The sequence below is a fragment of the Phodopus roborovskii genome, unplaced genomic scaffold (assembly GCF_943737965.1).
Source record: "Phodopus roborovskii unplaced genomic scaffold, PHOROB, whole genome shotgun sequence".
Taxonomy (NCBI): domain Eukaryota; kingdom Metazoa; phylum Chordata; class Mammalia; order Rodentia; family Cricetidae; genus Phodopus; species Phodopus roborovskii.
In genome coordinates this window covers 31,097,984-31,121,204 of record NW_026126418.1, presented here as the reverse complement: position 1 = coordinate 31,121,204, position 23,221 = coordinate 31,097,984, and the positions used below count along the sequence as shown (strand labels likewise).

The window sequence follows — 23,221 nt, the reverse complement described above, 5'->3', positions numbered from 1 at the left end:
GCCCCCAGGATCATCCAAGGCTCTCTACCATGATGTGATCTCTACTGCTAGGAGGAAGGTCAGGACTCATTCACTCTTCTGTGTAAATGAATTAATGGATACAAATCCAGACAAAAAATACTTGGTCAGAGATAATATGTCATAATAAAAGTAGTAGCTGCCATGTGCTTACATAGACCAGGAACTTAAGTTTTCTACTACAGAAAGACAGGATTGGAGATACTGAGCATTGAGGCCAATTAAGCAACGGTACACATCACAAGCAAATGCCTGAGGGCAAAGGCTGAGTCCCAATGCTCTTCCCAGAGCCTTGGAAAGTAGGATGCAACTACTGTAAGGGGTGGGGGCAGCTGGCTGCTTCTGTTTTGCTTTTGATATTTTTTTTCTACAAGTTATTAGAATAAAGTAATACTCTTAAATTTTTTTAAAAAATTTGCTTTATTTAGTGTGTGTTTCTGTAGGCATCGGTACTATGGCATGAACAGGGAATTGATTCTCTCCTTCCTATTAGGTCCCAGAGATAAAATCCTTCAGCCAGGAGCCAAGGAAGTACCTTTATATACAGAGCCATCTCACCAGCTCAGAAGAGAGGAATTCTTAAAAGAAGTTGGATGGTTAAAACAAACATAATTTTATGTTAATTAAAACAAAGGGTATATACATACTGAATGTCACATGGCACCTAATATAGATGTACAGATTTATGTGTCAACTATAAATAAAAAACGAAAATTATGGGGCAATATCTGATATTATCATACATGTATACATGCCTAATGCTCAGGATAAACATGTCTGCTGCAACATTTATTTTATTTTACATTTTGGTAAAAACATCCAGAATCCCTTCCTCTAGCTTTTTTGGAATTATGCCCAAATTTATATTGACATCTTACAATAGCTTTTACAGAATATGGTGCATTTATTTCTAAGATGATAGCCTTTCTATGATACAGGTATCAACAGAGGTGAGGGGAGGGAAAGAAGAGAGAAGGCAGAGGTGGGAGGGGAAAGGGAGAGAAAATGTTACATAACAGCAGAATTCCTTTTTTATTTTTCTCCCACGAAGCTCCAATCACAGGGTCCAGCTGCTCGGAATGGCTTCCGCCTTAGTGACCGCTTTCACCAAAGGTAACCAGTGCCCCTGGATTCACCCCAAACTAAGAGCTGACAGCTGTGCTCACCACCAGGCAGCAGGGGAGAGCAGGGGAGGTTTTGGGAGAGGCCCGAGGTTACACAAGAGAAGCCACTGACAGGTCATATGACTGACGATCATCATGGAAGCACTCCAGTTTTCCCACAGCAGGCCTGACTGCACATGTGTACAAGAAGCAGTGCCCTTCTGAGCCAGCATCTGTGTGGGGCTGAACTCCTGCTGGGGCTGCTATCCTTTCCGGGATATTCTCTGCAGTACAGTATAACCCTTCTCCCTCCCTTCCTTCTTTTCTTTCTTTCCTATGTTACTCCACAGGCACATTGTAATTCTGAGACTTCTGACCTTATTAGTTAGGGATTCTAAAAACTATGTAGAATGCTTCCCTGTCTCACAGCAGGCCCTTCTTGACAAGGAGAGTGTTAAGGAGCAAGCCTCAGCTGGGCCTCATCTTCTAGCTCCAGAGAAGGAAGAAGTCTTCTACATTTTATGTGCTTAAAACAAAACAGAAAAACACCAAAACCAAACTAAACAAAAAACAAGTATGTTGAGGCTAGGTAGGGGTGGTGCTCACAGTGCCTGCCTGGCGAGTGCAAGGTTCTAGTTCAGTCTTCAGCTGGGTGGGGAGATCTTTATAGTAATCTGGGTGATGAGGTATGTGCATCACACAGCATGCACAGAACTTATTTCTCATAAAGCTATGTAAAAAGAGCTAAAAGATATGGTCTACAGGAGAGGGGAAAGTATGTGCTTTTTCATGCAAATTTTTCAGCAAACTTGATTACTTCCAAACAATAATGATAAAAAGCATTTAAAGAACCTGATTTAACACTAAAATGACAATCTCACAGGATTGTTTTGCTAGCAAACCAGACTGCACATCTTTGAAGATGCTTTGGAAGGCCCAGGATTTCTAGAACATACAGATGATTCTTGCTTACAAATTTAATAGCCATTTTGGGAGCCATTTTCCTGATAAAAGTCCTGTAAGACCAGGCTATAAATCACTAAAGTCCAGTAGCCCACAGTATTTATTTCATTTTTTTGCTTACTTGCTTATTTATTTTTGGTTTATAAGAGGATAAGTTTGGTTTATAATGTGGCTAAGATTGGATGTACACATGATTTCCACTTTCTGTCAAGTTTTGATTTGCTGAACTGTGTCAATTCCATTTTAAAGCAAAAGTATCAATTGAAAAGTAAGGTTCATATGATTAACCCCAAATGGTGTGAAGTCTATCCCTCACTAGAGAAAATGCAGGGTACACTGAGGCACAGTATTTCTGCTTTTTAGCATGAGTGAAATAAATGCTGGTGTTAAAAGTCAGGGTGGATTATAAAGCTGGGACGAATCACTTGGTATAGAGTCTGGTGCATCTGAAATTCCAAATAAATGTTTTTAAAACTTGAATAAATTAACAGATCAAAGACTAAAATGTCCAGATCTAACACTTTTTTTTTGCAAACAAATATTTCAATTCTAACATCAGCATTACTGATATTCTGTCTAAAGTGAATATTCTTGAGTCTCAGACAACTTTTAAGTATTAGGAACTTACTACAGAAATGCTGGCTCATCTGCCTGTTAAGTGTAACTGGGTCTCCTTACACATGACTTCACTTTGCATACCTCCTGAATTAGAATGCAAAGGACACACTTCAAGGCCTTATACCATGCAGTAAGTACAGGCAAGACCTAGACACATCTCAGACCAATATACATATCATCTTCATAAAAGAAGATTCAGGTACACTGCATGTAACATGTTACAGCAGTAACTAAAAACAACGTGTGCATGGTGAAAGCTGACACCGAGAAAGTGAAGGGAGGGTGTCAGCCACAGCCTCTATGGTCGCAGGGCACAGTTCTTCTTTCATCGTGGTCAATTTATTAACAGAGGGAGGAGAAAAGGCAGAAACTATGGGAAAAGCACACCATCTGCTCACTCTGGATGCAACTGCACATGCCTGTTACAGCAAATCCTTTGACCAGAACTGAACATAGAAGATCTAATCCCCCTGAAACCACCAACAAAGGTATTTAGACATATTGCAACATAGATATATGCAATGCCAAACTCAGGTTTAGGAGACCTTTACAATATCAGTCAAGACTTACCAGTATGTACACAGTAATTAAAGAGAACATTAGCAAAGCATCTGAGAAAATGGGGCTGGATTTCTATGAGCTCTATGCAGCTCTTCCTTAAATAACATTGGGATTTAGACATGTCTTTCCTTGAATAGCAAGAACATTTCAGTCATCCCAATTTTTCAAAGGCATCGGAAGATGAACCTTCAGCATTGCACATTCCTGGTACCGAGCATTCCTTATACAAAAAGGCCAGAAAGAAATATTCTTACCTTGAAATTGTGAACCTTTTCATATTTTGGAATTTGTTCATTTTCTTTCAGAGTTGCTCTTCTAACAAGTGATGTCAACTGTGAATAAGCAAAGAGTTTCAGAGGTTGCCAGATTGTCACAGACGACTTTTGAGAACCCAGTTTCATTCCCAAGGCTGCTATCAATAAATCTTGCTGACGACCCTCTTGTTTTGGTTTGTGAACTGTAGCTCTATTAGTTTTCCTCCCCGACCAAGACTCTTTGGATGGCATTTTGGGATTCAAAGGAAAAAAAGCAAAACAAAACAAAACAGAAAAAAAAAAAAACAAAAAAAAAAACAAAAAAAAACCAAACAACCTTGAGGCAGTCTGTGACTGCCGGTGAACTCTACTCAGCTAACACATGAGCATGCTGCAGCCAGCTCAAAATCCTAACCCAGAGAGCAGCGGCCACACCACACGCCAGAGCACGGGGAGGTGCGGGAGGGTGATGAAGCACTTCTTCCCAAGGCCGATTAACACACAAATTCTCTCTTCCTTTTTTTTTTTTTTTTTTTTTTTTTTTTTTAAAAAACAGGGCTCTATATTTAAGCTTCTGAAAACTTAAAGAGTCTGGAGAGGAAATCAGTCTGTGCTAACATACAAAACATGCAGCATCTCTCTTTGGGAGTCCTTTAAAAAGCCAGACAATTGAGACAAATGATACATTGCTCAAAGCTTTCTTCTCTGTTCAATACATCAATGTCCATTCTGAATGAGAGATGCCTACATAGAGCCGGCAGTCAGTCGCTAGCAACAGACTCCCTGCGAACTCACTTGCAGGAGGGGGCGGGAAGGGAGGGATTTGCTGGAGGAAGCACGACTAGACTGGCCACAGTGAGAAAAGAGACAACCAATGAAAATCCAGTAACAGTATTTAAGTACTGTGTTCCTCAACTCACTGTTCCCCCTCCTCTCATGCAAGATTTTTCTTGCTGGCTCAAGGAAGAAAAAAAAAAAAAAAAAAAAAAAAAAAATTACGTAGGAAGGTAATGAGCAATGAGCGAGTCATGCATTAGCGGTAGAGGAAAATTAGCACACAGCAAAACCAACCAAACTGAAACGTCTACTGCCAGGTGAACTGTGAAGGGATAGTCCAGGTCTTTCTTTGTGCATCATGTGAGATGCCAGCTGCTTCATGAGATGCGAGCTGCTTTAATCTAGCCTTCTTATTTGTGCATTGTGGTGAGGCTGGTTAACTAAAATCCAGTTTTATTAAAGATGAACAAAAATGGCTACATATTTTGATGAAAAAGAAAAGGAATCTAAGCATTGCATTTTCATCCAGAAGAGAATGCATGCCAGTGGCACTGCTGACATCCTCTAGTGAAGCTCTGTCTATACTCTATTTGGTGATAGATCTACACTTACTCAGTAATACCAACATGCTAGGTTTCTAGTCTCGGGACTTTTTGTTCAGTTTGAGGCCAGAGGAAGGGAGCTAAGAATAATCCCTCAGTTGCACAGAGCTCAGATGCAGTTTGGCTGTGCTTACCAGACCCTGCAGAAAAGGGCGTGCTGGCTGAGACTCAAACCCAGCTCTACTCAAGAGCAATGACCATACTTGCCAAAGGAGCTATGAGAAATTCAGCCCACTCCCCCTGCCCCTCAAGATAGGGTCTCACTGTATAGCCCTGGTCATCCTAGAACTTGCTATGTAGATCAGGATGGCCTTGAATTCACTGAGATCTGCCTGCCTCTGCCTCCAGAGTGCTGGAATTTAAGGTGTGCACCACCATACCATCTGCTTCCTTGTTCTTGCTATATAATAAACCTTATGAATCTGAGAGTTTGCATTTAAATGAATTGGGAGGTGGAAGGCTGTAGCTTAGCAGCAGAAACGTGTTTGGATTTCATAAGGACTTGAGTTTGTTTTAGACCCAGACCAAACCAAACCAAATGTGAAATTCAGTCAACTGACCACTACATACATATTATCTCATATCTCATAAAATGTAGGGGGTTTTCCACTGAAAATACTAATTTAATTAAGATATGAGACACCCTTAAATTATATCAAGACACTGGAAGTGATGACTGGTGTGTGTACCTGTGCATCTATAAATGTTGGCTGTTGCTGTTTGCAGGTAGAGTACCTTAATATTCTGAGATATCTTACTGAATGTGGAGATCATTAATTGGGTGATAAGCTTAATGAGTGCCAGAGCTCTGTCTGTCTCTGATCCTCTGCCTGGACACACTCTGCTACAGTCTGGTTTTATGTTGGTGCTGAGATCCAAACTCAGGTTTTCATGTTTGCCCAAAAAGTACTTCACCTCCTGAGCCATCTCTCCAGCCCCAGGACTGACTTGAAAACATGCCCATTACTTTTATCTTCTTGAGTCTATATATAGTCTCCTTCACTCTTTTCTTAAATAGTAATGGGAAATTAAGTCAGGGCCTCAGGCACGCTAATCGAGTATCTCCTGCCACACTATATTCCCAGATCCTTTGTATTAAAAGAAATGGAAGTAAATAAAAGACAATGAGAGACATTAACATTTCCTCTAGACAAGGTTCAGCTTCACAAATTTAGTCTTAGATGATTGATAGGGCAAAAGTTTCCTTGCCCAACCTAAATAGTTCTTCAGCTCAAGCCTCATTTGTCATATGATGACTAGAAATGTAACAGGCAACAACTCTTTGGACATGTTCAGCTAAAAGATGGGTTAACCCAGTCCCCAGCAGGCATCAGATAAATAATAAGATCACAAAGGCAAACATAATGGTATTTGTTTTTCCAACAATGTATGAGGCGAAGTTCCTAAGTTAAAGAAAACAATTGCAGGTGTAACCCAAGTGGTGGGTTTGTTTGTTTGTTTGTTTTTTCTTGAATATTTTGGCTGAGTTTCTATTATGTACATATCAACCCTTGTGCTTCAGCTAAAATAACTAAAATTCAACTATGCACAAAAATACACACAGTAGGCTTTCCCAGAAAAATGAATGGCCAAGTAAAGTGAATATTTTTCTAGAAATAAAGTTTATATTAAAGACTAAGCAGACTGTTTTTCCTAATTTTTCTATTAATCAAGACATGCTGGGTTAATTACAGTCTGGGCAGTGACTAGACCTTGAAGGAAATAAAATACAACACTATAGGATAGCTGGTGTGCATGCGTGTGAGCATGTGTGTGTGTGTGTGTGTGTGTGTGTGTGTGTGTGTGTGTGTGTACCAAATGACTATACCAAATACCTGCCAAAGATCTGCTGGTATTATGCCTGTAATACCAGAACAATTGTGCTAGTTCTTCATTAATTTTGGGGACCAGATTCAAGTAACAAAAGTGAAAAGTCTGAAAACTCTGAACCACTATAAATGTTCTGACATTCTAGACAAACATCTATCATCATGCTTACATGTATCTGGTCACTTCTATCTTGTTAAGTTATAGTTAATTCACAGATAATTATGACTATAATTTGTCAGTGAGTACTTTTGTACCAGGCACTCTGCTGATTAAACATACGATCTCAAGAATCCATAGTTAAACCCTGTAAGGCATACATATATTATCCTCATTTTGTATTTCAGAAAACTGACACTCACAGAAGGTAAATCCCCAAAGTTACATAAACAGCTAGGAGGAAGTAGAGCTGAGATACTAAAGAGTATATGGTATACTAAAGTCACTAAAGAGTATACATCCACACATTTGAGAAAGTAAGAGGAACTATGAAGTCTGGGGGGTTTATTTCTCTACTCATGGTGGTTCATCTGCTTATTTACCTTCAATTTCAAAGGTTGGTAACAGACCACAAGAAAGAGAGTAATGAAAACAGTGAAGAAAAGGAAAAGGAACTGATGTTCCCTCAAGTTCAACTTGCAGTTCACGGAGTAGGAGATGCCGACCTCAAGAGTCCACTCAAATACTCCTTCCTCCAGGAAGCCTTGGAAAACATTCACCGTGTGAATTATAATAAGAACAGTCTAGCAAGACAGGCCCATGATTTCAGCAGTAGTATGAATGTTATAGGGTAACCCAACTGCCTCTGGTGGAATTTAAGGTCCATTCCACAGAAGAAAACATGTGCCTGGTACTGTAAACATGCCCAAGAACTTATGGTTTGGGAACTTTTGGGCTCCAAGGGTGAGCCTTCAACTATTACTCTGCTAAATGGTCACAGTGTCAAACTGCTCTCTAAATTAATTTTTCCTCCCTGTAGATCAGTGCAGCTCTCAGACCTCATTAGAGAGGTTTCTCTGTGCAGCTGATAGCGGTTAATGCAAGAACTCACAACTGGCCAAAGTACAGAGAGTCAGGACATCCACACCACACTTATGTATGTTAGAAATCTGAGGCATTTCTGGCAGAGCCTCCCTACATTGCACAGCATGACTTTACTGCAGGTGTGGGTCTCACTGCACATAAGAACTTTTTTACCATGAAAGTGACCACACCTTGCAATGCCAAAGAGTGCTATCTGAAACACTGTATGTTGGGAATCACAGTATTTCTACTGTATGGAAATGATTCTGTTCTTATAGGAAAACAATGATTTAATTAAACAAATGATCCCTACAGTCATTCTTCAGCATGTATCAAATCAGTGTCTTTGGACTGGACTGAGTGAGATAAGGAGCACAGCCATCTCACTAGCATGCAAATTTGCCTTTCTTGTTACCAAGTGATACAATTACACGTACATGAAAGAATCATTTTAATTTTTTAACGAATTATTATCAGTGATAAACAGTAAGTATATACACTTATATTAAAATTTAAAAGTAACATTAAATATAAGTATAATATATAATAAATAAAATATTTATATATGTGCTTTATATGTCTATATACCCAAGATTCTGTATAAATTGCTTGGGTGAAAAGAAGCTGCAAGCAGAAAAAGCTTAAGCAAGCCTGGTCCATACCACACAGCATGCCTGGAGACTAGATTTCCCCACAGTCTAGCTCTAATCATATCTTTTCAAAGGTATATTATAATAACAGGAAGGCCAATAGAGGAAACAAGGCTGGAGGGGGTCTGAATAATGGGAAGGAAAAGAGACAGAACTTAGTAAGCAGTAAATACTGTTTGCAATAATGCTTCCTGCTTTCCATGGCTGTCACAACCATACTGAGAAGTATGTAACAATGGTAATCACATCATCAGGTGACTCACTGAGTTATACAGCAGGAAGTAGATAGTCTGAGATCTGAATACATGTCTTCAAGCTTCTTCTGTTACCTTACAATGTGAGGTGATAAAACTCAGGGTATTGGGGACACATGCTTGGATATTCTGACTCCCAAACATAAAGCAGAAGGGAGCAGCCTCACAGGGAGGACAAACTGGTGGTACATGTGGCTTCTAAGATCATCCTTGGTGGCAGCACCACAGTAGTTAGCTTTTACTTAGAGCAGGAGTCTCTGGTTTGATTTCAGATCTGACTCTGCCCATCCTTGACACCACTGGTATTTCTGGAGGTTTAACTAAACCACCACAATTACTCTGCTAAGGGGATGAGAAATGCGGCAGATTCCCAACCCTGAATTTTTCTACTTGTGCTCATACTATAGTATAGAGAAGAGGACTATAGTAATGGAAAGGAGTGAGGAAGAGCATTCACTGCTGTAAAATGAAAGGGGCTGAGAAGCCCCACCACCCCCTTGTGTGTCCTGTAAGGACACGGGACCTGTGCTGAGCCCGCCTCTCATTCTCACCGAGTGCACTGGAACCAGAAGCTCAGCCTTGAGACACTTAAAAGTGCTAACTTTAATTCCATCATTAATTGGTTGTGGAATGTCCTGGGTCAAGTTAGTAATTTGTTTCAGTCTGTGTTCCTGTACATGTAAATTGATTTAAAGTATGCAACAATATAACACTATCAGGAATTAAATAAGATAATCTATGAGAAGAATTTGGCATTATTTTGAGCCAGTAGGTAACCAATAATTGGGAAGTTTCCCCCTCTTTCCTTGTACTAAAGGGCCTATATTGCTGAGGTTAGGGGAAGTATTCTACATGAATATGGCATGAGTTAAAAACCCAAGGTCATTATCTTACATATGTAAACTTACATATGCAAACACACTGTAAGCCAGCAGTCCTCAGCCTGTGGTCATGGCCCTCATAGGGGTTGTATGTCAGACATCCTGCACATCAGATATTTATATTATGATTCACAACCATAGTAAAATCATAGTTGTGATGTAGCAACAAAATAATTTTATGGTTGGGGTCACCACAACATTAGGAATGTATTAACGGGTCAGAGTGTTAGGAAGGCTGAGAACCGCTGCTGTGAGCGAGAGCATTCTCTATTTTTAACCTAACCCTGACATGGCAACTTTAAGTTGTGAAAATTCGTATGTTCAAACTGAGAAATCTCATCAAAGACTGCTTACAGGGAAAAAAGTCTTGGCAAATTATTTACACTGTCCTAGTTCACTTCCTGTTGCTGTGACAAAGACCACATCCAAAACTGGTTTACACACCCCTCCCTGAGCACAGCCCACCCCTTACACACCCTCCCTGAGCACAGCCCACCACTGAGAAACCAAGGCAAGAACTGAAGCAGAGCAGGAACTGAGAGGCAGGCTGAAACAGAGGCCATGGAGGGGCTGCTTATCGGCTTGTTCTTCATGGCTTGCTTAGTTTGCTTTTTTATACAACCCAAGGCCACCTGCTCAGGGTGTCACTGCCCACAATGGTCTGGACCCTCCCATCAATCAAGAAAATGCCCCACAGACCTGCTTAAAGACCAGTGTAAAGGAGGCATTTACTCAATTGAGGGTCTTATTTCCCGGATGACTTTAGCTTGTCAAGTTGACCAACCAGCACACAAACCAAATACAAATGACCAAATACTTCTTTCTTCGTAAGTATCTGCTCTTTAAATAGGACTAAAGCTTAAGCCACGGGAATAAATAAATATCCAACTGTGGTAAGGTTGTTCTCTAGAAACACTTTTCCTAAGGGACCTCACACAATACGAGGAGCCCTTCTCTGTAACATCCTGGCTATGTACATCACAGGTGTGACACACATAAATTAGAATTCTATCCCCAGAGCACCTCATGTCACCATTCTAGCTATGCCCTATGCTTGGGGTAAGTAGTGAAACTGGATTAATTTTTGAGTGATTAGGAATTAAAGTTTTTGGTTCATGTATAGTGAAATCTTGCAATTTCTACAGAATGTAAACACCAAGGAAAGTTATAGCTCAGAAATATGCAGATTTATGTAAATCTCACTCCAATATTCAGATGATTCTTACCTTCATCCCCTGAATTATAACTTGTGTCTAATATTTCTCCATGAATGACAACAGTAGATGATATCCCAAGGTACTAACCATCAACATGTGTGAGTTCAATGTTTTACATGCATGATGCCATTGGGTATCAATTGTCATTTATACATGAAGAAAATTCAGAGATTGAGAATCTTGCTGAAGGTCATACTGCTTTAAGATGTGAAAACAGGGCTTTAGCCCAGGCCTCCAGAACTTCAAACACTGTCTTTTTTTCTTGACTACTTTGGCTCTCACAGTATCTATTTTTTTCCCTTTGATTTTTATGAGACAGGGTTTCTCCGTGTAACAACCCTGGCTGTCCTGGAATTCACTTTGTAGAGATCCGCCTAAAGGCATGTACCTCCACCCCCTGGATACCACAGAATTTGTTTTGAACAAATCCTAGATCATTTATCTTAAGCACATTGTATCACTAGGCACTTAGTCCTGTTATATGTGGGCTGTGGTAGCTACCAGATTCAATGCTGAACCAAAATGTCCAAGTGGACTTTAAGTCAACCATTAGAGACTTCTAGTTTAGGATTCTTAAATTCCTTAAGACACGTTCAGATTAATAAATACTTACATTTCATAGGAAAATTCCATTTTGCTGGGTTGCTAAATGTTTTAATCATTTAGCCTTCACTACATAGCTCCTATAGTAGTAAACTAATATTGATCAAACCTCACACAATATATAAACACATAAGGCACATCATGTCTCATGTTTAAATAATGTTGGGTCAGTCAAACAGAATGTTAGAGTAGATGGTATGTGACAGCGGTGATGCTAGTGTAGCATGTTTCATCTGGCAAAGGTAACAGAGGTCTGAAGGCACAGCTTTATTTCCATAAACACTGGTACACAAACAGGGGTCTTCAGAAACATAATCCACACTGTCCACCTCGCCACCCACTGCAAACTCCTCTGGGCAGTGACTCTGTTGCATGTTTTCTAGCAACATAATGATGCTTAAGAAATAAAACCAGGTGTGGGGAGACTCAGACCACTGCGGGCACTGTCATCCCCGAGCAGGTGGTCTTGAATGGTATGAGAAAGTGGGCTAGGCAGGCCAACAAACAGAACTCCAGCATGGCCTGTGCATCAGGTAATGCCTCCAGGTTCCCGCAGTGATCCTGACCCGACTCCCCTGGATGGATTGCAAACTTTAAGATGAAATAAATCAACCCCCAAAGAAATAAAACTAAATAAAACTAGCTTCCTTTTGGGAACTTCCTGGAAATAAAACCCTTTTATATCATATTCACAATATTTCATCTTATAAAATTCCTTCCAGTTCAAAGGATCCTAATGAAATTAGAGAAAACTTTAGCAACCCCTAACTCTGGTGCTCTCCTTCATGGCAGAGACAGTCATTAGATTCTTCATTTGTATATGTAGTGTCTCATGGAAATCAATGTTTAATAGGGTTAGAGGCATCTGAATGAGGCCTATAAATAAACAGTGTATTAAGAAAAAAGGGGACTGAGAGGTTGTTCAGCAGTTAAGAGCATTGGCTGCTCTTCAAGAGAACCTGAGTTCAATTCTCAGTACCCACATGGCAGCTCACAACTATCTGTCCAGTCCAGAGGATCTGACACTCTCACACAGACAGACATGCTATGGGAAAAACACCAATACACATAAAATAAAAGTAACTACTTTGTCAATTTGCCTCGTAAAGAAATGATTAAAGTCTGATTTGAATTCTTTTAGTGGTATCTTGTTGTTATCTAAAATCAGGTGGCCACTGATGTCCTCCTCTATAAAGGACATTATATGGAGACAGTCTGAGCACTTGGAGATCTGAAGCTAAACTGGTCACATGCTATGAAGGTCACCTGACCAGGTAGCCAGGGCTTCACTATCTCCCCCACCAAGGCCCTTCCTGGTAAAGGCTGGTGAACAGGATGAGCATGAAGAAGATGCAGGGACCGTCCTCAACAGCCCAGAATTTATTCAAGCACTTGCAATGCAAAGCTGTGTTCAATCACCACTCCATAAACTGCTGCTCAAGGAAGACAGGTGGCATTTGCCTTTGGGTTCATGAGTGACATCAGAACAGGTCTGGGGACATGGGGGAGTCCTTGGAAAATCTTTCTGCCCCAAGCCTGGCTCTGTAATCATGTTCATATCGAGAAGTAACATGTGAGGCGGTAATCCCATTCTAGTCCTACTTCATAGTAATTTTAATTACTGTATTCTTTTGCCAACCTACTCACTCTCAAAAAATATCTAGGCTCAGTTTTTACGCTGCCCCACAGCAGGGCTTTTTCACAGAACTTAAGATTCCACAGGATTTCTGTTACACAGGTTATTTCATTCTGTTCTCACATTCCTGTTTTTCAAAAGGGAAATCTGTCCATATTGAGGCATTTGCTTAGAAACAGAAAAGCAAAGCAGCCACAACGGAAATCCAGGCCTCATGATTTCACACCCTGCTTCTTTCCTCTCTGCTGTGTGTCACTGAGACCCAGGGACATGACTGACAGTGAATTGCAAGCATGGCTGACAAAGTGTGACAAAGAGAACCATCAGCAGAAACAGTCACAGCTGAAAATAACCATCCCTAACTGAGTTCTAAGCTTGACAATTGGTTTACAGCACATAGAGTGTTAGTCAGCTACTTCCTGTAACAAGATGTCTAAGAACCAACTTAAAACAAAGAAAGGGTTACTTGGGCTCCCCATTTAAATATGAGGCATCAGCTCACAGTTATTTGGTCCTATTGCTTTGAGCTTGACAGCAGAATAAGCAGTCTACTTCATGCCAGCCAGGAAGCTAGCAGAGGTCCCAACATCCCCATCCAGGCCATATATCTACAGACCTAACTTCTATTAGCTCCACCTCTTAAGGTTCCCCTGCTTCCCAATATTGTCATGGTTGTGGACCAGATTTTCAACACATGGGGCTTTGGGGAACATTCTAGTCCAAACTAAAATATATAACTTTTACAATTAACTCCTGGCACTTTAAAAGCCTTTGGAAAAAGCAAAAACCATGATTTCCGCCTATAGCAGGCATCATGACACATTGATCATACTTAGTCACATGCAGTCCTGTGTTAGGTGTCAGAGTGTTAGGGAGAAGCATTATTAAGCAGAATATCTTTTTTTTTCTTATGTGATTGTTTGTAATAGTCCTGGCTGTCCTGGAACTCACTCTGTAGACCAGGCTGGCCACAAACTCACTGAGATCCGCCTGCCTCTGTCTCCCAAGTGCTAGGATTAAAAGCGTGGGCCACATTGGCCCCTATTTTTTTTTTTTTTAAAACAAAACAAAACAAATTGCTTCTTTCCCTGTTTCTTGAATGAAAAAAAAAAAAAAAGAAGAAGAAGAAGAAGAAAAGACTGTTCTCCAAACTGATAAAAAAAAAAAAAAAAAAAAAAAAAACAGCCAGCTAATCAACTAAGAAGCTACCTTTAGAAACATGTAAACTTCCCATTACACCACCAAATAGACATTATGATGTAAAGGACAGTAAGCCAATCCAATTGCATGAGTAAATAGCTAAGTCTGAACAGAGATTCTAGATTGGCTATTGTAGAAATTACATAAATTAAGACACATTATTTATTTTTGAAAAATAATATAACATTGTATAAAGACCAGATGGTCTGAAAAGTTATATTTTATATACCCTACAAATTCATTAAATGAGCATACACATATGCTCCAACACATATAACCTAGATACTAAGCACTCATGAATTAAATTCAATCAATAAGTGTTTAACTGAGTACTATATGCTGTAGTTTCACCAATAAAATTTGTGAATAGCAGAGTTTATGGCCACATAACATCTTCACAAGGGTTAGACATTAAAGAGATAAATATTTAATGAATTAATTATAATTGGAATACATATTAGTGGATAATAGGTATTTTTATCCTATTAGTTCCCCAAACCCATTTTCTAAGAAAGGCTTTATTAGTCCACTAATCTATTTATACTCCCCATCCAAGCTGCTCCACCCTACTGTGGGCCTTCTGAGACACGTCACTGCTTTCCATCCCTCCCATCCAGAGCTCTTTATGCTCTCTTCCATGATGAATGGCCTTAAAACACTCTCAACGTGCAAACAATGGTACAGTTTGTGATCACCTCATACAGTCATTTAGCAGAAATACCGCCGTAGACAGGAGGCTGCAGCTTTGTCTGCCTAACTACTTTTCTATAAAGAGTTAAACTATTTTTTAAAAAAGTAAGTAAAGCTTAGTGTTATTTATAATTTGGCTCTTGAGTCAGATAATGTATAAATGAATCTCAGATCAACTTAACAGTGACCTGGGATTTTAGGAAAGGGATGAAATAGCAGACCTTTGATGAGTCTCTCATGGAATGATGAAGAGCACCTCTCCCCAGTAGAGATATTGGGAGACTAAAATGAAATGCACAGCATGGACAGAATGTAGGCAAAACGTGTATTTTCAGTACCCGGCATACAGCAAGTGTTCAAAGCTCTCAGAGAAAGACAGGATAGTTAGTGCTGACAGTGTTAAGACTACCAGTGCTGCTCCCATCACTCTAACACAGTGCTTAGAAAAGGGAAGTACAAATGAATGCTGCAGGAGAACGATTACTCCAGCCTCCTCTCTGTACACTGTCAGAACATTCAAATATAAAGAAAATGCACAAAAAATGTACTTTTTGTTTTACAGCTATTAGTAAAATCCAATGGCTGGCCAGGGATGCAAGAAAGAAAGGCTTTAAAAACACGATTTCCTCATTTAATAGTCAATATGGCTGCAAAACAATGGACTGGAAACATGCTGGAGAGAAAATCTGTGATGATGGAAGTATCTTAGCAACACTGCTGACCAAAGGAGACAGTGAATTGAAAATATTTGTAGCACCGAGGGAGCATGAGCCACCTGACATAGGAAGGATGTGTGGCATTCCTGAACTGCAGATCTCAGTTCTACAACTGTTTACAGGACCAAAAAATTACTTTTGGAATAGCATTAAGGAATAACGTAAAAATTCCTTCATGAGTAAAAAACCATGAGAATGAATCTTAAAACAAGATTGGAACGAAAAACAATGTGGGCACTACCTATCCTTAGTAAGCAGAGTTCCACATTTGATCGTTTTTCCTTCTATAAACTCAAGCCTGCAACTCATTCTGAGACAAGATTATTTTATCATTTTCAAAAGCAAGAAGACACTGAAATAAGAATAGGGCTAGCTAGAGAATTAAGTGGATGCATTTATTACATTTTCACTGTCAAAAATGCCAAACTGTTTTATCAACTGAATGTTACAAATGTTGATATATTTTACATCATATTTAAAATTACATTGATAATATCAGAATTTATTTCACCAGAAAAGCCCCTTATATAGGAAAGTGCTCTTAAATTCTCATTGAAATGAACTGCAAACATGTAAGAGATAAAATTTATGATAACAGGAGTATCTTAGTAATGCTCTCATTTTTATAAGAGCCAGTTCTTTAAGATATCCAGCACAAGGTTTAATGCACTACATTATACCAAAGATACTCTTTCTTTCTCTCTCTCTCTGTCTTAATTTTTCATGACAGGATTTCTCTGTATTGCTTTGGAGCCTGTCCTGGAACTTGCTCTGTAGATCAGTGTAGTCTCAAACTCACAGAGATCCACCTGCCTCTGCCTCAGGAGTGCTGGGATTAAAGGTGTGAGCCACCAACACCCGATCTAAAGATACCGTTTCTAATGAATAATAGTGAGTCAGTTTGTCAATGTTCATCAGCATTACAGAGTCTGACATTACTTAGCTCTGGTTCTGAACATACAACATGTGCATTTTGCATTTAGCCTAGCCACACATAACAACAAGAAATACTGCCTGAATAGTCTGGCTCAGACAGAAAATTAATGTACCCTTATATTAAATGTTTCTGCTCTTACAGAACTGTTAAAGTTTAGTTATGGAAACAAAGACTTTTGTCATATCTCAGCATATAAGAAACAAATTAGTATGTCTTGAGCTTATATTGTGTTAGCATTACTGACTTTAAAAGCTACTGTTTGAGCCTCTGATGAGGTCTACGAAAATAAACCACTAAATGAAGTTTGGCATGGGATTATACAGAATTACCAAAGATTTCTGAAATGGCCCCAAGTGCAAGCATTTCTGCACTCTGGACTATGGCAGCAGCATTCTCAGCACTAATGAGCAAAAGCAAATGCAAAAGATGGTAGAAATCCTTTTTGCATCAAGCATTCAGCCAAGATTTATCTAAAAATAAAGCATATTCACTTTATTAGTAGGAAAATTTGATTTAGTCTTTAAGAAATAGTAAAATTATATGTATACCAAAGAATTGTTTTAAAATTAATTTCTCTATGACTTGTCAGAAATGTTTGACTTACAGATAATATAGAAGGAGCAATTTAATAAATTGTGGTGTGAAATGTGGTTATGTTAGAAAAGTTTAAGTAGTTCTAATCTGGAAAATAACTGAAGAGAGCCTTCTACTTGGGAAAACAAGTCAATAACAAGTTGCTATCTTTTTCAAGCAACACAGTTTTGGAAAGTTTGTATCTGCTATCCCAAAGAGAGATTCCTGCTACTTAACTGACTTTCCTGAAGATACCAACAAGTACTTTCTGAAACTATATAAAATGTGTCAACATTTGTAAGAACCGCCAACTCAGTGAACCAACCAGCCTCTTCCAAATGACTGATACCTGTTACAGAATGATGCACATGGGCAGATCCATTCAAAGCTTAAGACATATTAAGAGGTTCCAGTACAACTAAGTAAGACACTGAAAGTTTCAGATTCCATTTGGAAACAAATTTATTATGGTATTGTATAAAAGAGAATTATCCATAATTACCTGAAAAAGTGACAAAAAACATTCCCCTATTCAGCTGCATATAGGTCAGATTTTCTTCTTATACTCCAATCAAAACAACATGTTCCCCATGAACTGAATGCAGAACCATTTCTGAGAACCCTTTTCCCCTTAGCACTGTATGGCCTAGAGAGGTTTATAGAATTGTAAGGCAACAACATTCTTTTTGTCTGTGTCTTAAGACAGGGATTTACTCCCTAGACCACACTGGCTGGATCTTACTATGTAACATAGGATGGCCTCAAACTCAGTGGAATCCTCCTGCCTCAGCCTATGACTAATGTCATAATGTCATTTTCTAAAGCATTTTGTTTAATCAAATATTTACAATAATAATGTTATCATGTTGCCAGGTAATTTTATTTCCTTGAAATAACTATTTTTAAAACCTCATTAACTCCCAGTATATCAACAGAAAGAACCCATATAAGCAAAATTCCTTAACAGTTTTCAATAATTTTAAAATATAATATAGATCTGAGTCCAAGAAATTAAAAGAACCACAGACTTAGCTTTTACTGTTCAACAAAAACAACATGTGCAAACAGAGAGATAAACACATTCACACAGATGATGGCTTCATGTGAGCCTACTGTGACATTTCTGCAGGCATCTCTACTTTATATAAAGTTCCGAGTGAGAACACTGTTCTAACACTTTAGTCAAGTCTATTTATCACCAGGCATTACAGAACCAGAAACACTGTATTTCAAAGTCATGTTTCTTGTGTTTATTATTCCATTATAACATTAGTAATACAACCTTATCTCTGTTTTATAAAATGCCAATCCTTATTGTTACAGTCTTCCCTATTTCCAAGAAATATCATGGGAATGGATGCAGTGTCAAGATGTGTTAAAAAGACGGAGAGGTCAGCTTGTTCCTGTTCCCTTCTGCTTGTACACTGCAACAAACTTCTACAGTAAGTTCTCTAGTCTCTGCAGGACTGATTTGAAAGGTACTCCAATTGCCTTGGAATTCTTGTTTACTTAGGAGGTGACTGAAGCTGTCTTTTGTCAGTTTCAAAGAGCTAAGTGAGCATCAACCTTGACAATGAAATGCTAGTAAGCACTTTGAAGACTTAAATGTTAGAAACTGCAGTTGTCTACCCTAATTTAAGCCAAATACTAAAAAAGTGAAGGTATGAGGATTTACCTTAAATACAATAAATGTGGGTTTTCTTATATTATTAATGTTAATACATATTTATTTATCAATAGTTTTCATAAAGATAAGCCATTATTACATGGTTCAATTATTAAACATCCAAAAGAAATGTACTCATCTCATTGTAAGTACATTACTATTTGATATTTACTTGTTGAATTAGTGTGAGTTTTGTACATTTACCACTTCCTATAGCAATCCTTTATTAGATATATACTCTTGTTGTTCCTATGAAACCACACTTGGGATTTGTATTTTTCCCTCTCCCTGAATTTGAATCTTTCAGTGATATTTAACAAAAGAAGAATAGTACTTTCCACAAGTAACAATTAGAGAATAAAGCTACATTGTAAGAGTGCATATTTTGCTTTCTTAAAAATATATAATTTAATACAAAATTGAATAGGAATAGATTTACTTATGCATACAATGGAGTCTTCACTCTTTTGACATTAGCTAGAGATGATCATAAAAGCTGAGATAGAACTGTGGCTCTCAGCGAGTGTCATGCCCAGTGGGTGAAGGGCCCATCTCATCAGTCTCTGGTGGCCTAACATCCTTTCTTAGTAATTCAATAACTTTAAAGGACAGTGACCCATCTAAATATTGTAGAGTTCAGCATTCAAGCTCTATGCTGGCACCAAGGAGGATTTGGCCAAAAGGTCTGACTATCTTTTATGACTTCATTCTCAAAATAAAGGTTAGCCTAGAATCCCTTGAAATCTCAGCACGAACCTATCATACTGTTAGTATGAAACCCATACCTAAAAGATTGTCATGAAGATTGCAGAAAACAATCTGAAGAAAATACTTCACAAGATTTCAAACCATTTGAGGCTCTGCTTTTATTCTCAGAGTTAGAATCTTGAAAATGTATACTAGAGAGCTAGAAGAAATGCACAATTTTCTGAGGCCAAAGGAAATGATGTGGCAAGTTCAAAGACAGACAGACTATCACGGACACAGAAGCAAGTCAATATTGAATCTGCACATCCCCAGCCTGTTCTAACCTTTAGAATTGAAGTTTAAAAATCAAGAATCCTAAACCCAAAACACCCAAAACCAAACCTCTTGAGAGATTGCAGAGAGAAATGTGCATGGATTGGGGTGCTGGATAAATAGGATCATCCAAGCTTTCTCTGAGGGGCTTCTGTGTGAGATAAAATGGAATTAACAGAGTGAAGAAATGTCCAGTTTTTGTGTGTGTTTTTATTTGGGTACAGTTTGGTGAACTTTTGCTTAGTTTTGTTTTTTCTTTTGGGGTTTCATTCTATTTTGTTTTCTTGGTTTTTTTGTTTATTTTCAAGAAAGAACTTAAAGTTAGGTGGGAAAGGAGGTGGAGAGAACTTGGACAGACTTGGAGGAGGGAAAGAATATAATCAAAATATATTTAAATGCAAAATCTGTTTTAAATCATGAAAATAATAAAAAAGAAAAAAATTACAGGAAGGAAGAAAAAGATAGGAAGGGAGTGAGGGAAGGAGGGAAGGAAAGAGGGAGGCAGAAATTGACTTCAGACCAAATACTGTCCATCACTTTAAAACTATAGCTAGATGATAACCCAGAACTACAAATGTTCTTCCCCTCCTGCCGTCTATCGGCGCTGGGGCCTTGCAAATGCTGAGCAGCTGTGCAGAGCTGGACCTAGCCCTCCTTTTGCTTTTTAAGATAGGGTTTTCCAAGCTGCCCAGGCTGCCCTTGATTTGTGATCCTCCTGACTCAGCCTCCCCAGGAGCAGCATGGACTGTGCCACCATGCCCACCAGAATTTATTTAATGAATATTAAACCCAGCTTAAATAGTAAAGAACCAATACTATTTAAGCATCCTGTTTAGAAAGAAAGATAATAAATTTAGCTAAAAGTTTAGAATGAGTGGTGAGATGATGAACAAGACTTCATAAATCTATTAAAAATACCATGATGAAACCTATACTTGTTTTATGTACTGTCTTTTTATACTTATTCTGTATATGTATGGTATGCATATCATGGCATGCATATAGAAACCAAAGAACAATCTGTAGGAGTTGGTTTTCTCCTTCATATAGGTCTGGGATTGAGCTAAGGTTGTTAGTATTGGTAGCAGGTGCCTTTACCCTCAACACCATCTCCCTGGCCCTACTTAATGTATGCTCATAAAAACAAAGCGACGGAGTAGCTCAGCACCACCACCTACACACTTTAGCATGACATGGTAAGAGAGGGCAGGTAAACCTTGACACAGCTTCGATTTCTTAGCTGCTGTCCACTTCTTTCCACCAATATTCACAGTTCTCCAAGCCTTAAGAAACAGCATTTCCAGAATGTGACCACAACACTATTAAAGGTGAACAAGAGTTGCTCATAGTTAATCTGTGAGCAACAAGATTACATCCTGCTTTGCACCCAAAATGCTATTAGCCATAAAGGTGAAGAGTTGGCTTTTGCTGTCAAAGTTTAAATGGAGATTTTGTCAGTAGTAATAATTTCCTCACCAAAACCTACAAACTGTGCACTGTCAATTGTGGGTGAATTTCTAATAGCTTCTTTCCCAACCTTCTAGTCAGTAACCAAAGAGATATTTTATCAGTTCAATTGGCCTAGAAATCTTCCCCAAACTGCAGCTGGCTTAGAATTACAATCCTGTATTCTCTGGCCTGGTTCATTTGAGCTGAAGAACTAATGGCTGTATCTTCTGTCTTCCTCTTTTCATCTGGTTTCCCCAGTGACTTTCAATTACTGTCCTTTCTGCAGCTTATAAAATGGAAGGGCAGATTAAAGTCGCATAAATAATTTCCTAGGCTCCTCTGAAGTTTTCCTCAATCATCACAGCATAGGATTCCTCAGTATGATCTACATGAACTCAATATGTGACTGACAGCAATGAATTTAGTCTTGACCCCTTGGAACACCTCCCATATAGAAATGCATTTAGTCACCATCTTCACAAATTATTTCATATCATAAGCACAATTTTTCTAGACTCCAGATGCTTTACCTGAAATGGTGACTGGCCTTCCCCGTTTCAAGGATACTGAGTCCATACAGGAAAAACATGTAGTATGAAGTCTAAGATGAATAACTATGCTTTCACTCTGTCTCCTTATGGATGTTTATTAGGACCTCGGATGTGGGTAAATTTTAAAAAAGCATACTTGTTCATTCTTTAATTAGTCAACGACTGTTTATATAAAATTCAAGGTACTGAATCAGAAATGAAATAATACTTAGAGGTTAAAATCTTGAAATTGAGGTGAAATGACATAATTTTGTATTTAGTTCTGATCCATGGTTTTTTAAAAAGCAGTTTTCTTGTCTAAAAATATTTTTTTCTGTTATCTGCTTGCTATTGTAGCAGCAGACTCAAACTAAACTTAGTTTAGCTTAAATATGTATTTAACTCATATTTTATAGATATATGTGGCTTGCATCTTGCTCTCCAAATATCTGTTAAACATCTAGAAATGTTTAAGTGTTTTGAGCCACAACTTTGTATATTTTTTCTTCCTCCAGAATCTAGTCTGTTTTTTCTGCAAATAGGAGGGAAAAACCAAATGCTAAATTAAATGAAATTAATTTTGAAAGATGAGAGTTCATGGAGGTTTAAAGAGAAATGGGGATAATATCCTTGCCTTCTTTAGTTTGTGTCAATTCAAGGTAAATTCTAGATTACAAGAAGGAGCTGTTACACAGATGGTGTAGGAAGGCTGTTTGGAGGCTGGAGTCTGAAGGTATTATTAGTGGCTGAAGAAGGAGAGCACTGACTTAGCCAGACTAAAGAAAACAGAGAGGTCAGGCAGTGGTGCTATACATCTTTAATCCCAGCACTTGGGAGGCAGAGGCAGGTGAAATCCCAGGGAGTTCGAGGCCAGCCTGGTCTATAGAGTGAGTTCCAGAACAGCCAGGGCTAAACATAGAGAAAGCCTGTCTCCACAAAGCAAAACAAAGAAAGGAACTGAATGATCAGAAATGGATTCAACCAAAAAAAGTTCAGTCACTATCCCCTGACAGGTTTGGTAGCACAAACCTTGTATCTTATACACAGAGAAAGGACAGATGGGGAGTGGCTCATACCAAACAGTAATTGTTAAAGGAGGTAACACACTTTAATGATAGTTACTAGAAAGTTATTAGATAAAGACACAGCATTCCTTTCTGTGGGTAATAAGATGGAAGGACAGATGAAACTCAAATAATTTCCCAGGTGCCCCTAAAGATAATTGCAAGTACCACCATGTTATTTATTAAGAGAGAAACTCAGTTGGGTGGTGATGGCACATGCCTTTAATCCCAGCACTTGGGAGACTGAGTCAGGCCTCCCAGAGGCAGAGGTGTGTTGAAGGCCAGCCAGCCTGTTCTACAAGAGCTAGTACCAAGACAGGCTCCAAAGCTACACAGACAAACTGTGTCAAAAAAAATGACAGAGAAGGAGAGAGGGGAAGACAGAGAGA

At 38.7% G+C, this 23,221-nt stretch overlaps 1 protein-coding gene across 1 annotated transcript in view; it reads right to left on the bottom strand.

Annotated features, from left to right (window-relative positions):
* Nucleotides 1-23,221, bottom strand: part of Chn1 (chimerin 1) — a 144,626-nt gene that overhangs the window by 36,493 nt on the left and 84,912 nt on the right. Inside the window, 1 exon segment of the mRNA XM_051184459.1 lies at nucleotides 3,518-3,595. Within this exon segment, the coding sequence (XP_051040416.1) occupies nucleotides 3,518-3,595 (78 nt within the window).